Below are 16,237 nucleotides of genomic sequence, written 5' to 3'. Positions count from 1 at the left end.
ACCCAGCCTCAGGCCTAGTTGTTGATTTGTCTTTACTGGCTGTGATCAAGGCAGGGCCACCTCATTTCTAGGCCTCCAGCTCATAAACCATGAAATATTTCTGAACTTTGACTCGGTCCAGTGTGACTTCCTCTGAGCCCCGACCACACATCTCATTTCTGAAACAGCTGAGTAACCACAGCTCTCTCTCCTTTTATCCACTCCTCATTCTCCTTAGTTATAGAAAATACACTTAAAATATAAAATCCAAATAGGCCCATCTTACTGACCCAACCGGAATCCGCTAAACCATTCCTGACCAACAGAATTCTATGATAACAGGTATGCTCTATATTTATGTTACAATAAAATAATAAACACATACACTGCCCTTTCCTTCTCTTCATCACTCTTCCAAAATCTCCTTCTTTGAGCTTTCCCACCTCTGACTTTCCCTCCATCCTGATGCTCCAGTGAAGTTAAAGGTGCACACTCCACATGTACTTTAAAATTTCAGAAATGTGCGTATTTAGAGTAATATGTTCAGGTGGAGAAATACTTGTCTGTAGATCTTTGAGAAATGTAAAGCCAACTATTGTGGCATTTATTTCAAAACTCTTGTACATAAGACTGTAATCTAAAACAAACAAACAAACACAAAAAAAACTATGCTTTTTCCACCTTGGGCTTCTCTTCTGACAAACCTTAAGAAAGCCTCATCTAATAAGACAAAATTGACATTGTTATGAAATTTACAGAGGGCTCTGTGTTTCTGAACATATAAATTGACATTTTCCTAGATTTGTGATGTTATTTAGCATGTATTTCACCTAAACTAACACCACAGCACATTTTCCAATCTTACAGAGTTTCTTTTTCTCATCGCAATTTCCCAAGTTCAACATAATACATAGCCATTTGAAAGCAAATATTCCGTAAATTTCAACTTGTAACACGTAAATTTGCAGTGTTTTCTTCCAGTTACTGACAGACCAAAATCAAATATAGAAACTAATATTTGTACTTATATTACTTACTCCCATTCCCCTTCAAAATCATAGCTTTCCAAATAAGAGAAACAAAAATTCATTGCTGAAAATAATGTTCCAAATTATAACTAAAATAATTTAAGTCCATATTAAAAGTCATTAATGTTGCCTAAGAAAACACTAGGAAGGACAACATTTCAGGTTAAGAGTGTAAAACTCCAGTGTTCCCTGTGTCCTTCATTATGAGTGATTTGAAGATCTTTTTCTCCCCAGGAAAGACTGGTGAGCAATAGCTTAGTCTAAATGACAGCAGCCCTGTGGTATCAAGGGCCCACATTTCAGCTAATCTGCAGTTCTTATTATCTTGATCCATGAGATGGAATTTAATAGATGGCTGGAATGTCTATAACATGAAATTTAGCGAAGAACACGTCAGCGGCATCTGTGGCCTCAGCAAAGACGGAACCTTCAAAATATAAATCAAAGAAAATATGAGAGCATCTCAGAAGAAAAGAGTGACAGTGATCCTGCACATTTAAAATATTTTAAATGTCTTAGGGAACTCATGGAGCACACAGTGTTAAAAATAATGATGTACCAACTAAAGTTTTTTTTTTTTTTTAACATCTTTATTGGATTATAATTGCTTTACAATGCTGTGCTAGTTTCCGCTATATAACAAAGTGAATCAGCTATATGTATACATATATCCCCATATCCCCTCCCTCTTGCGCCTCCCACCCACCCTCCCTAACCCACCCCTCGAGGTGGTGACAAAGCACTAAGGTGATCTCCCTGTGCAAAGCAGCAGCTTCCCACTAGCTATCTGTTTTACATTTGGTAGTGTATATATATCAATGCCAGTCTCTCACTTCATCCCAGATTACCCTTCCCCATCCCCATGTCCTCAAGTCCATTCTCTACATCTGCATCTTTATTCCTGTCCTGCCCCTAGGTTCTGCAGAAACTTTTTTTTTTTTTAGATTCCATAAATATATGTGAGCATACAGTGTTTGTTTTTCTCTTTCTGACTTACTTCACTCTGTATGACAGACTAGGTCCATCCACCTCACTACAAATAACTCAATTTTGTTTCTTTTTATGGCTGACTAATATTCCACTGTATATATGTGCCACATCTTCTTTATCCATTCATCTGTTGATGGACACTTAGGTGGTTTCCATGTCCTGGCTATTGTAGATAGTGCTGCAACGGATATTGTGGTACATGACTCTTATTGAATTATGGTTTTCTCAGGGTATATGCCCAGTAGTGGGATTGCTGGGTCATATGGTAGTTCTATTTTTAGGTTTTTAAGGAACTTCCATACTGTTCTTCATAGTGGCTGTATCAATTTACATTCCCACCAACAGTGCAGGAGGGTTCCCTTTTCTCCATACCCTCTCCAGCATTTATTGTTTGTAGATTTTTTGATGATGGCCATTCTGACTGGTGTGAGGTGATACCTCATCGTAGTTTTGATTTGCATTTCTCTAATGATTAGTGTTGGCAATCTGTATATCTTCTTTGGAGAAATGTCTATTTAGGTCTTCTGCCCATTTTTGGATTGGGTTGTTTTTTTTTTTGATATTGAGCTACATGCGCTGCTTGTATATTTTGGAGATTAATCCTTTGCCAGTTGCTTCGTTTGCAAATATTTTCTCCCATTATGAGGGTTGTCTTTTCGTCTTCTTTATGGTTTCCTTTGCTGTGCAAAAGCTTTTAAGTTTCATTAGGTCCCATTTGTTTGTTTTTATCTCCATTTCTCTAGGAGGTGGGTCACAAAGGATCTTGCTGTGATTTATGTCAAAGAGTGCTCTTCCTATGTTTTCCTCTAAGAGCTTTACAGTGTCTGGCCTTACATTTAGGTCTTTAATCCATTTTGAGTTTATTTTTGTGTATGGTGTTAGGGAGTGTTCTAGTTTCATTCTTTTACATGTAGCTGTCCAGTTTTCCCAGCACCACTTTGAAGAGGCTGTCTTTTCTACACTGTATATTCTTGTCTCCTTTATCAAAGATAAGGTGACCATATGTGTGTGGGTTTACCTCTGGGCTTTCTATCCTGTTCCACTGATCTATATTTCTGTTTTTGTGCCAGTACCCTACTGTCTTGATTACTGTAGCTTTGTAGTATAGTCTGAAGTCTGGGAGCCTGATTCCTCCAGCTCCATTTTTCTTTCTCAAGGCTGCTTTGGCTATTCGGGGTCTTTTTGTCTCCATACAAATTGTGAAATTTTTTGTTCTAGTTCTGTGAAAAATGCCATTGGTAGTTTGATAGGGATTGCCTTGAATCTGTAGATTGCTTTGGGTAGTATAGTCATTTTCACAATGTTGATTCTTCCAATCCAAGAACATGGTATATCTCTCCATTTGTTTGTATCATCTTTAATTTCTTTCATCAGTGTCTTATAGTTTTCTGCATACAGGTTTTTTGTCTCCTTAGGAAGGTTTATTCCTAGGTATTTTGTTCTTTTTGTTGCAATGGTAAATGGGAGTTTTTCCTTAAATTCTCTTTCAGATTTCTCATCATTAGTGTACAGGAATGCAAGAGATTTCTGTGTATTAATTTTGTATCCTGCTACTTTACCAAATTCATTGATTAGCTCTAGTAGTTTTCTGGTAGCATCTTTAGGATTCTGTATGTGTAGTATCATGGCATCTGCAAACAGTGACAGTTTTACTTCTTCTTTTCCGATTTGGATTCCTTTCATTTAGTTTTTCGTCTCTGATTGCTATGGCTAAAACTTCCAAAACTATGTTGAATAATAGTGGTGAGAGTGGGCAACCTTGTCTTGTTCCTGATCTTAGGTGAAATGGTTTCAGTTGTTCACCATTGAGAACGATGTTTTACCAACTAAAAGTTTTTAACTCTCTGGTAAGAGAGGAGGTGATGTAGCAGAATGAGAAAATCCTCAGATTGTTTCCATACCATATGGGTTCAAGCTAGAGCCCCATCTCATACTATCTCTTTGGTAATTCTCTTTTTTTCTGATGCTTGTAGGGTTTTCTCAGCTGTAAACTGATAGTGATATCTACTTTTCCCAATTAACATGGTTGTCTTATAAATCAACATGATGCACATGGAAATACTTTTTAAACTGTTAAAGGCTCTACAGATTCAGCTTATGTAATAGAGCAGTACATCAGAGGTTTCAACTGGAGCACCAGATACAATAGAGGTGGTAAACCAAGAGAGGTGCTGATTCCATACACAGATTTATGAATCTAAAAACTAGAGATAGAATTTTAAAAATAAACTTTATTATTCTGGAGAAATTTTAGGCTCACTGCAAAACTGAGTGGAAAGTACAAAGTTTCCATACACCTCTGACCAACAAATGATACAGTTTTCAAAATTTGTCACCTACATTGCATATGTAAAGAGTGGTGTGTTGGAGACTGAGTGGAGATCATTTGGATCTCCACTAGTCTGGAGTAGTTTGGAGCCAGTAGTTTTGAGTCACTTGTTAGTATGAGTAAACTAAGGTTCTCCTAACTAGTTTCATGAACTGTATTTCTATCTAGTGTCAAAATGACCCAGAATTTTCTTTAAATCTTCAGTTGTGCTTTGGGAATTTCATATTAATTTAGAAAGCCATCCTAATAAACATCCACTGCCCTACTGCCTAGGAAATCACCTACAGTTAATCAGATACAGCCATCGTTTAAAGCTGGCATTCTCATCTCATGGACAGATGAGCTTTTTCCTTCATAATCTGTTAAAAGTAAGTAAAAAAAGTGTTTTTTTCTCTTTCTTACTTAATAGGGTACCCTATTTAAAGTGGTTTGTGTAGAAGGTCAGTGTAAACAAATGTGATATAATCTGTAAATTGTGTAACGTTGCCATAAAGTTAAGATTTAAGCTTTGTATAAACAGACATAGTAAAGATGGTATATGTGTGTGACCACAAAAATGAATGGAGTGTGACCAAAAAAATAAAGGACTCTGTTAATTGGGTACCCTTTACTCTACTCCATTTCTAGACTCAGTGCCTCAAGGCAGGGACTATGGCTTTTCCACCTTTGTGCTTTAGCATAGTGCCTGATGCATAGGAGATGTTTATACCTGTGTGGTGCAATAATGAATAACTGAACAAATGGCATCATAGTCACTGTTTTCCTTAACCTATCTGTAATCTTAGAGTAGGAATGAACTTTACAGTCATCCAATCTAAATTCCCTCCTGATAAAAAAACTTGCTCTTATAATATATACTTGGTGTTTGGTCATCCGTCTTCTGCTAGACGACCTTTAGTAATGGAGGAACAATTGCTTTTCCAGTTAGCTAGCTCTCTTCATTGTATGGCACTCTAATTGAAGAGAGTTATTTGACCTAAAATCTGTCTTCACCCATAAACTGTAGCTCTGCTCTCTGAAAATAAAACAAAATCCTGGGAGTCTTCCATCTGTCAGCCCTTCATATGTTTAAAGCAGTTAAAATGATTCACTTCCTAGGTCTTCCTTTCTCTACTAAATTCATGGCTTTCAAATGTAAGAAAGGCAGAAAGTATCTCCTTCCCTCAATGAAATTCACTTTTCTATGAACAGCTTCAGAGTCACAAGTGGTAGAGCAAGAGTATGAAAGAAAAATCATTATTAGAATCGGGATGTATTGGGAAGCAAGACCAGCAACTTCTGTTTGAACTTGGATAGGACTTATGTGGACAGGCTAAGACTGATTGAAAATATTCTCAAGAAGAAGCCTGAACTGTAGAAAGGTAAAAGGGGCAATGCAGATAGGTACTTCTTCATGGAACAGTGATGGTGTTAAGCTTGGAGAGTCAAGAGGTGTGGTTAGAAATGACAATTCAGAGAGAGCAAGTGTGGTAGCCACCGGTCAGGAGCTGAGAACACAGGATTGTTCATGATGGGGCTTGCTGAGCTCTTGAGCCTTGATGCCCAGTGGTATTTCTCATAAAGCAGCTCCAGGCAGTTCCAGTACAAGCAGCGTTATAACGGGGCTCAGAGAGGCAAGTGGCCCTTGCAGGACTCATGCCGAGGACTCTAACTTCGTTAGTATTATGCCTCCAACAAGCCAGTAGAGCCAACTAGTCACTGAAAAACTGTCATAATCCACGAGAGCCTCCTCTGTAATTTCATGATTTCCTATTTTCCAGGTGTACCGATGCTCTTCTGTTTTCTCCTCACTGAAGGAAAACACCTGTGTGTCGCTGTCCCTTTCCCAAATCTCCATTCCCACTTTAGGAAATGTAGTCTAATAAATTTGGTTCTTTTCGGGAAAAGGCTGCAGAGTAAGGCTCTACTCTCTCTCCATAGTAGTAAGAAAACAAATGTAACTTAATATGGATGTTTCAGTTAGAATGTAACTCTGGTTCCCCAGATTTAATTCTCAGTTTGGTTCCTTTCTCACTGTGGACCCAGGTGAAGTCAATTGACCTCTCCATTTCTCATATGGTTTCAATGATACATTTATGCAGGTAGCTTGGTATTCCCAGATGGAAAATGGCATGCCTGCGTAAGTACCAATGCTTCTGTAAAATAACTGAAAAAACATAGCACAGTCCTGATCTGCACTATCTTGCCTAATTCTGTAGGTCTCTCAATGCGACTCTTCTGCCCCTCACATTTTATTAGCGCTAGATAATATGCTCATTCTTTATAAAGCACTGACAAAGGATCTACTATAGAGTACAACAGAGCTACTAAATTCTGTTTATCTTTCCCCAATGAGGTTTTTAGGCCATTTTCTTCTTAAGCAAAGAACAAATAAATTAACCCACTGCCCTGAAGATCTTTCTTTTTTCTTTCCACAATTCTTGATAACGCTTCTAAGTGGTCAAATGGATAATATATCAATTTCATTCTGTAGAAAACCATGGAGATACATTTATGTGTAGAAACAACCACTGAAACAACAGTGGCATTTCACACACAAAAACAAGTTCAAGGCTGGCCAAATCCCTTGCGTAGCCATAGTGATACAAATAGAGTATATAACAGTAAAATTTAGACTTAGTAAAGAAACTGATGAGTCCATGAAAGTGATCTAAAATAATTATGCATTTACAAATACGGCAGCCATTAGTCATTTGCCCATCCAATATCCATCTCATCTTCTCTCCTTATTTGCAGAAGTATGATTTTGATTGGAGAAGCAATGGACTGAAACCCTCAGATAAACTGGCCTAAACCAATTATGGCTATGCTGTTTGACTTTGGGAAACACTTGCTTTTCAAGCTTCCTTTGTAAATATTAGTGGGTCTATGACCAAGTTATAAACAATGTGATGTAAGGGGAAGACTGAAAAGAGGCTTCTAAAAATTATCAATATTATTACTTCCTTTTACAAATAAACGAGACAAGCATGGCTGTTTCCCGTTGTCCTGCCCTGCCCGGCCTGCAGACTCAATACCACGATACCTGGTTCTATGACATGAAGGATGGTGGATAGTAAAGGTACAAACAACCCAGTCAATGCTTAAAACAACACTTAAGTCCTTATGAAGTAAGCCGCTGGTGAAAGAGTGTTCTATCACTGCCGGTGAACAGAACTGTTAACCAATAAACAAAGCAACCCTGTTTTAAAACATGATACATTTAACTACAACTTAAAATGAAATAATAGAGTATATAATAAACTTTCTTTAAAAATCTTATCTTTTCCTTTATGTTTTATAAATGTATTTAGGCTGTGATTTTTGTCAAATGTCCTTTGTAGTCCCAATAGATACTTCTCTTGTAATTGTTTTAACGCTATCATTCTGAACAATGAATAAAATTCTGTGTAGCAGAACCAAATTCCAATTAAACAGATTAATGACCACATGTCAGTATTGACTGACAGACTTTGGAAAACTTTATCGTATTTTCCATATGAAGTAAATAACAATATGTACCTCATTGCCATAACCATACATATATATGAAACTAGAACACTATTCAAACAACATAACAATTAAATGGGATATTTAGGTAAACTGCTTTAGATCTTGGTTTCTGGTAAACATTCAATAATAGCTATTAATAATACTCATTCCTCATGATATATATAAATATATATATTTATATACACACACATACATATACACACAATAAACCAAAGTATTTGGTTTTATTGGTTTATTCCTTTGGGAATAAGGAAATAAAGAATTCAACACACTTTTTAAAATATATATGTATACATTCAGAATGGCATGATTTAAATTTCCTGCCCACGGTTTTGAGATTTTCACACTAGCATCATAGGTCAGGAGTAAGGCAGGGTATCAAAGGACAAACGGTGAGACACTACAGCACGACCAGGGTACATGCCTGGTAAGGGCCCATCTTTCCAGGGACTTCTGATGTTACTGGGTGTTCTAAAAATATGCACTGGGGATATGCATCTGCAAGATTATTTTCTTTTGCCTCTTTCTTAACGATTTGTAAAGTAAAATCATTATTTTAAAAAAGTCAGCTACTAATATAGTATAGAGAGTCACCAAAAAAAGAAGCAGTGAAAGGAAGGCTTCCTCCACTGGAGTCCAACTGAAAATTATTAGCCTGATTGAAATGTCAATGCATTACCAACACTGACCAACATTTATGCAGGATTCAATTTACTGAAATCACTCCAACTAATAACATATGACCAAAGAAAATTTTAGTTCTGAAATATTAAGCATATGATAAAGGTTCTCAATGTAGGAATTTCTACAGTTGAAATAACATAACACAGTGAATAGTGAACATAACATAGTGACTAGCTGTTGGCTACAGCTGCCTGCAGCTCAGCTGGATAGCATTTTACTTATTTCATACAGTTTTATATGTATATATAGCGTTTTATCTATTTCAATAGGCAACTTTATATTTTTTCACTTTTTGTTTGTAAACTCTTTATTAAATGTTTATATCATTGTAATATAGCAAAAATGAACTGTTTTCCAATCCACAAGAACATATTTATTGTTTTTGTTTGTTTTTCTAATGAGAAGTTCCCTTGGTTTACTAATAACTGTCTATAGTTCTTCAGAAACAAACACTTCCATCTATGATTGTGACTCCAATGACTGCTGGCTGATTACTCTCACTCAAGGATGTTGGCATTACGCCTCAGAGGCCCCCAGTTACTTCTAGAACCCCCAGGTGAGTGTTCCCCACACGTGACCACTACCGAGTTTGCCAGCTCCGGCTGTTCTGTTTGACATTCTTGCTGTTCATCTCTTCCTCCAGCTGCTGCTTTGCCTACGCAGCTTGACCAAGAGCCAACTGAGGGGCCTCCCTGGGGTCAGCACCAATAATCATTACACAGATGTCCCGGCAAAGAGGGAGGGGCACAGCCAGGGAGGGGATGCCAATTTGAATCTCAGATTTAAAAAAATAATATAGTTATGTTCCATGCAATGTTTGGGACATACTTATACATGAACAAAATATTCATTGTCTATCTGAAATCAAATTTAGGTGAACACCCTGTATATTTGTGTGCTAATCTGGCAGTCCTACCCAGCATCTTCCTGGTGCCAGAATGATGCTGGGCTCCGTTCTCGTCCCCAAGCCTGCCTGGCTCTGCTTTTGTCCTGATTCTCACACAGACTATGATGAAAAACCTCTTTTGTCCACTCTTTGCTCTCACTCTCCCCTGAACCATGGGGCTCAAGCCAAGTCCAAGGAGCCATTCTGTCCATTCTCCTTTTCTCTCATCTACAGTTTTATTACATATGTGACTTTATTATGTACGTAAGAGTAGGTTTTTGATATTAAGGGAAGTAAGTAGACTCCTGGTCAACAATTAATCTCTAACAAATATTAAGTTTAGGAACAGTTATACATTTAGAGTATATTTCTTAATAAATTTCCTCACATAAATTGTTCCTAATCTATAAACCAATTTTAAATAAAGTCCATCATGTCAGGCATTTGTACAACTTACTCTATTTATTTCACCATTTATCATCAGAAACCTTTTAGCTTTAATGCTATTCCACAGCAGAGTATCTTATTAGAGTGGCAAAGATAAAGTTCTTTTTGAGATAAAGTAATTACAGTGATTGTAGGGGAAAAAAAATCATCCACAGTTCGTGGCTGCGGTAATCTCCTGGCTTCTGATTCATTTTAAGACTAATAAACTGCGTGCAAACAAAAAGATGTTAATAGCGGGTAACTCAGGTTACCTAGAGTTTGTGCTGGAGGTATTAACAATTTGTAACTTAATCAGAACTGAAGTGCCCTAGGGGTGTAAGTTTACAATGTGAGTTCAGCAGTTGCTTCAAAGTGTTTCTGGGAGAAAATCAAAAGTTTTCTTCACTTGAAGAAATGACAGTAAGAGCTAATGGTTTCTAGATGTTTATTATGTGCGAGGCACTGTTCTAAATACTTTAATGAGTTAAGTCATTTAACCCTCACAGCTTTAATGAAATTTTTACTTCCAATTGATGACAAGGAAACTGAGACATAAAGAAGTTAAGCAACTTGCCCCAAGTCACACAGCCAGTAAGTGACAGAACCAGAATTCAAATGCAGAACATCTGATGGACAAAAGGACCACAGAGGCCATTCTCTCCAGGTCTTTGTTCTCAGGCAATTCAGAGCCCCATACAGTATTCCAAGGCAGAACACTATGTTCTGTGTGTTCTCTCATCTCACTTCTACATCCTTTCTATCTTGTAATTATTTTTAGAGTCAATAAATCATTTTACTCATAAACATCCTTATCATATTTTAAGCCTGTTTCCTTTTAGAAAAAGTAGTTTCTTCCTATCACAGAAGCTTTGTTTTCCACAGGAGGTACAACCCATCTAGACTGTGGGCAACGGCTGGAGCATGATGGGAGAAGGGACAGGACATGTCATCCCAGCGTAGGAGAGAACACCGCTGGGACTCAGTGAGCAGAAGCCTCCAGGGCTCAGGAGGAGGAACCCTCTTAAGGTGATTCCCTGGGACAGAATCCTCATCATCAACATCACATCTACCTAAATTTCACCAGCCCAGGCAAATTTTTTAACAGGTCACACAGTCTCTGGTAGTCTTGTGCTTATATACGTTGGTGCTGGGAAATCTTTGAGAGCTTGAGCTAAGAGCTTTCTTCCTCACCAGAAGGCTCGCTCTTCACCCCACACACTTATAATTTAACAACAGGACAGACAGAAGGAACCATGCCTATTGACATTCTAACCTTGAATTTGGCAGGATTCCAGGAGAAAGGGAGAGGGGAACGAATCTTTAAGTCTCTCAGTGCTGTTTCTTTTTCCAATATGAATTCCTTCTTTAATGTCTAGTTATTCTAAAAACAGTGTATAGTCTACGCATCTTGGAAAACCTTATTTTTTCTGCCCACTTTTCTGAATTAAAAAAAAAAAAGGTTCTGAGCATATGATTTACACATCATTTGATTTTCCACACTAATGAGGGAAACAGTGATGACATAGGTTATTTAAAATCATTCATTTTATTATTCAAGAAGACAATCAGAAATGTATATGCATGGATAAAGCCACCTCCCTCTGTGGTCAACCCCGTGTCGTTTCTGTGTGGACCTACGTGGACCATCTTTGAATAGGCAATTGAAAACTGGCTGCCTGCCATGTTTTTCCAATCAGTTGTTGTTCAGTGTTTTCCAGTGAGTGTTCATTTTTCTAAAGGCTATTTCAGTTAGTGGAAACCCTGGTCAAGGTCACCATGAATTAAAGAAGATCATTTGACTTGGAGACAGAAGAAAACCTGGTGTTTTCTGTAAGCTAATTCTCAACTTACTCTCAAGGTCAGGCCAAAACTTCAGACCTCAGTTTCCCCATCCTTAACACTGTGACAGAAATGGCTGTCCTTCTTTCTTGCCAATTTATTACGAGTTTCACATTAAATATGAAACATTTCAACAATTCAACCTAAGAGCATTACGTATGAGAGGCGGCTCATTCTCTCACATGTAAAACTTAAATAGTGTTGAGGAAATGTTGGAATTATGGATAAATACCCAACAACAGCAAAAAATAATTAGGAGGCTACTATTAAGACTCATGAAGGGCATGGGGCTTATTGCAGACAGATTTCTTCTAACCAGAAAAAATAAAATTATGATTTAAAAAAATAAACCAGGTGGGTAAGTAGGTTCCAATTTTCCTCACTGTGTATTAAAAAGCTCCTTGCAGAAGCTCAGGTAAACCACAATCTGTTCCCTATAACTAGTCAGTTACGCATGATCCTATTTCTTTCTTCTTCTTTTTCCTGACCAGAGGAAATTGTGTACGTTGTAGATCTTTATAAATTTTGGGCAAATGAAACCTATCAGTTTTCTATTCTCTGCTTAGAAACCCTTCCTCTTAGCAAAGTCCCACACCTGCTCCATCATTTCTAAGACTAAACTTGCAGACCAGCTGCCAGTGTGATTAGTCAGCTGCTCAAGAGATATTGTTTGAAGGTATTACTGAGTGTGTATCTTTTGATATTAATAAAAAACCGAAATGCCTGGTCTATTTATTTGTTAGGTACCAGTTATGCTACATCTAGTAACTGTACTGAAACTCTGGATTAAATAAATAATCTTCAAATCATCTTTGATTCTATTTTCTTAATCCTTAAGGGTATTTTTTCTAAGAGCATTTTTGAATGATATTTTAAATACAAGGAAAGTAGTTGAATAATAGAACATTTATTAGCAGATTTGTATAGCAAGCAATCTATCCTAAAAAAGGGCCAGGGCTTTGGAGAAATACAGAAAAGACTTTTCACTTCTGGCACCAACATTTGTTAACTATGTAACTTTGAACTCATTACTTAACTTTGTGGAGTCTCTTTATTAAAAGCATTGGATAATGATATCTACTTTTCAGGTCTGTGGTGAGAATTAGAGAAAAATACAAGTACCAGAATATAAATGTAAGGAAGGAAGTCAGTAAATTGTGGCAAAACAATCATACTTACTATGATTCATATGAATATAAAATGCCAAATAGAATTTCTAAAGTTTGTGGATCTATTGAATCAATGTGTGAAAGTTCAAACGCAGATGCCATCCACTACAGGCAACACACCACGTGAGGTGTTGGAAATAAGACAGGGACCCAAACTGACAAGTTATCTGATCTTATGAGGCTTACAGACTCTTGGAATATAGACAGATAGACAATTGCATAGAATGTAGGACAGAAGTTTAATGACAACTGAATTACATTTTTGAGTAATTCCGCCATTTCCCCAGGCTTGAGTCAGAGATCCACGCTTTCCCCTTGACTCGGTACATCCTTCAGGTTCTTTCACAATGCTCCCTCACATCCAGTAAGGGTGATTGATGAATTAATAGGTGATTTAATTAACCTCTTTGCCTTTGATCTATCACCAGCCTCAATCCCAGTGACAAACCGTTACAGCACCAAGAAATAGTCTTAAAACATCATTTTATACATGGTCTTTGTTTGTGACGCTTTGCCTTTGCTCCTGTTGCCTACGGAATAAAATCTAAATGCTCTAGCCGTCACTGGGGCCCGATGTGCTCACGGGGGTGCTGCTCTACACTTCAACCCCTAATCACCTGTAAAAGTCTTTATCCTTCTGTGCCTCCTGGGCTGTGCTCTCAGCACTGAGTTGACCAGAATGCCCTCTGCTCCCCTACACACATTGGCATCCACATCACATTTAGCCAAATCCTACACAACTATCACGCTAAAGCCATGAACTACTGTGCCTATGTTTTATATCAGGGGCCAGCTGGCAAATCTTTTCTCTAAAGGGCCAGAGAGTAAACATGTCCGGTGTTGTAGGCCATCCAGTCAATCTAGGGCACAAAAAAGGTACAGACAACGCGCACAGATGTGGGCGGGGCTGTGTTCTGACAGAACTTTATCACAACACTGGAATTTAAATTTCATGTCCTGTTCACGCATCACACAATACTACTCTTCTGACGTTTCCCAACCACTTAAAGATATAAAAACCATTCTCAGGTTGTGGACTGCACAAAACAAGAAGAGGCGGCAACACATTGTGCTTTCCAACCCTGTTTTATATGCATACTGGTCTTGATCCACAACTTTCCTTTTCATTTTTTTTTATTGAGGGTCACTTACCTCAAGTGCACCATCCTTAAATGAAGAGTCCAAAAAATTTTGACATATGCATACAACCATGTTCCTATCACACAGATCGAGATATGAAACATTTCCAGGATCTTAGAAGGATCCTCCTTGGCTGCTTCTAGAAGACACCCCCAACCTCTTTTTGATATAAAATCAGCCTCTATATTCCCTTTCAATAGGCCTGGATTAAAGAAATGGGGGCAATGGCTCTGTAGTACCTAAAATTTACAGAGCAGTATATTTTTAAATGAAACTTCAAATACCATTAACCATTACAACCACATAGAAGTCCATTTTTCAGTAATGGGTGATATCTGATCAGAAACCCCAAAAGGCAACTCTGGAAATACACATTCATTTTTCAGGGCAGCCGGCTCACGCCACATCTCCTTACCTGGGCCAAGGTGAGCGTCGCTTGTTGGCAGGTGCTGCACCGTACCCTGAGCTTTCCTGGCTGCACTCCTTGACAGGGGCCTTTGCAGTAGACAAAAAAGCTGTTGTAGGTTGGTCTACCTGCTGGGAAAAAAAGAAAGCAGAGGAAGTAGCCAATCAATGCTGAATCCAAATTTAGACAAATTTTAAAACTAACTCCTCAGGAACATTTTGAAACATTACTGGGATAAATATTATAATGAAGATACAACAATTTAATTTATTAGGTTGGCCAAAAGTGCCTTAGGTTTTTAAGTAAAAATAAAAGACACATTTTTCATTTTCACCAAGAACTTTATTGAACAATGTATTCACCCTTTTGTTCCACTACCTTCTGCCATTTTGCAGGCAACTTCATAATTCGAACTTCCCAAAATTTTTTATCTTTCTGAGCAAAGAACTGCTCCAGGTACCTTTTATAGTCTTCCAGGGAATTGAAATTTTTTCTATTAAGAGAATTTTGTAAAGACCTAAATAAATGGAAATCCGAAGGTGCAATGCCTGGTGTACACAGTGGATGAATCAGAACTTCCCAGCCAAGCTGTAACAGTTTTTGCCTGGTCATCAAAGAAACATGCGGTCTTGTGTTATCCTGATGGAAGATTATGTGTTTTCTGTTGAATAATTCTGGATGCTTTTTGTCGAGTGCTGCTTTCAGTTGGTGTAACTGGGAGCAGTACTTGTTGGAATCAATCGTTTGGGTTCCGGAAGAAGCTCATAATAGAGGACTCCCTTCCAGTCCCACTATATACACATCACCTTCTTTGGATGAAGACCAGCCTTTGGCGTGGTTGGTGGTGGTTCTATTCACTTGCCCCACAATCTCTTCCATTCCGTATTATTGTACAGTATCCACTTTTCATCGCCCATCACAATTTGTTTGAAAAACGGAACATTTTCATTACATTTAAGTAGAGAATCGCATGCGGAAATATGGTCAAGAAGGTTCTTTTTGCTTAACTTATGTGGAACCCAAACATCAAAGCGATTAACATAACCAAGCTGGTGCAAATGATTTTCAATGCTTGATTTGGATATTTTGAGTCTGTCGGCTATCTCCCACGTGGTATAACGTTGACTGTTCTCAATTAATGTCTCAATTTGATTGTTATCAACTTCAACTGATCTAACCGACCGTGGAACATCGTCCAGCAAGAAATCTCCAGCACGAAACTTCGCAAACCACTTTTGACACGTTCGATCAGTCACAGCGCCTTCTCCATACACTGCACAAATCTTTTTTTGCATTTCAGTTGCGTTTTTACCTTTCTTGAAATAAAAAAGCATAATATGACAAAAATGTTGCTTTTTTCTTCCATCTTCAGTACTAAAATGGCTACACAACACTTTGCCAATTTTGATAAATCTTTTTTTAAATGCACGCTGATTTGACAGCTGTCACATACAGTCTAACAATTCGAATTAAGTTAAAGACAACTAAGTGCTACTAGAGCCATCTTACGGAAAAAAACGAACAAACCTTTTGGCCAACCCCAATAGAAAATCTAGTTTTATGCTCAAAAGAGGGACAATATTTTCTTCTTCTTGCCAACAGCCCTGTGACTTATTCAGCAAAGTAGCAGCCTGCTGCCGGAAGAGCTGGCCAAGGGTATTTGCAACACAGGGAAATTGAACGCACACTTTGCTGTTGAAGTTTTTAAAAGGACAAGAATCTAAGACCATTGGAAATTTAGGGGCCACTGCTCCTGAATTTTATTTCATGTGTCTGTACCCAGTTTTGAAGGCTCCAGATTTTTTCTCTTAAAATCTTATCTATAGGGACAAACTACCCCTTTTCTCATGATATGAATGATAATATCAC

The 16,237-nt window shown here is 37.8% G+C and overlaps 1 protein-coding gene across 14 annotated transcripts in view; it reads right to left on the bottom strand.

Moving 5' to 3' along the window:
• Positions 1-16,237, bottom strand: part of LOC101286051 (1-acyl-sn-glycerol-3-phosphate acyltransferase delta) — a 1,414,616-nt gene that overhangs the window by 895,398 nt on the left and 502,981 nt on the right. For 13 of the 14 annotated variants that reach the window (XR_004476317.2, XR_004476316.2, XR_004476314.2 and 10 more), the window contains exon 4: positions 14,378-14,499. Coding sequence is in view for 11 of the 14 variants with exons in the window: in XM_012536387.3 (XP_012391841.2) it covers positions 14,378-14,499 (122 nt within the window). In the remaining 3 variants the exon portion in view is untranslated. The remainder of the gene's footprint in view (positions 1-14,377; positions 14,500-16,237) is intronic. The other variant, XM_033403917.2, reaches the window with a different exon arrangement.

The sequence above is a fragment of the Orcinus orca genome, chromosome 12 (genome assembly GCF_937001465.1).
Source record: "Orcinus orca chromosome 12, mOrcOrc1.1, whole genome shotgun sequence".
NCBI lineage: Eukaryota > Metazoa > Chordata > Mammalia > Artiodactyla > Delphinidae > Orcinus > Orcinus orca.
Note: the sequence above shows the minus strand (reverse complement) of the source record. Positions and strands in the feature narration are given on the sequence as shown.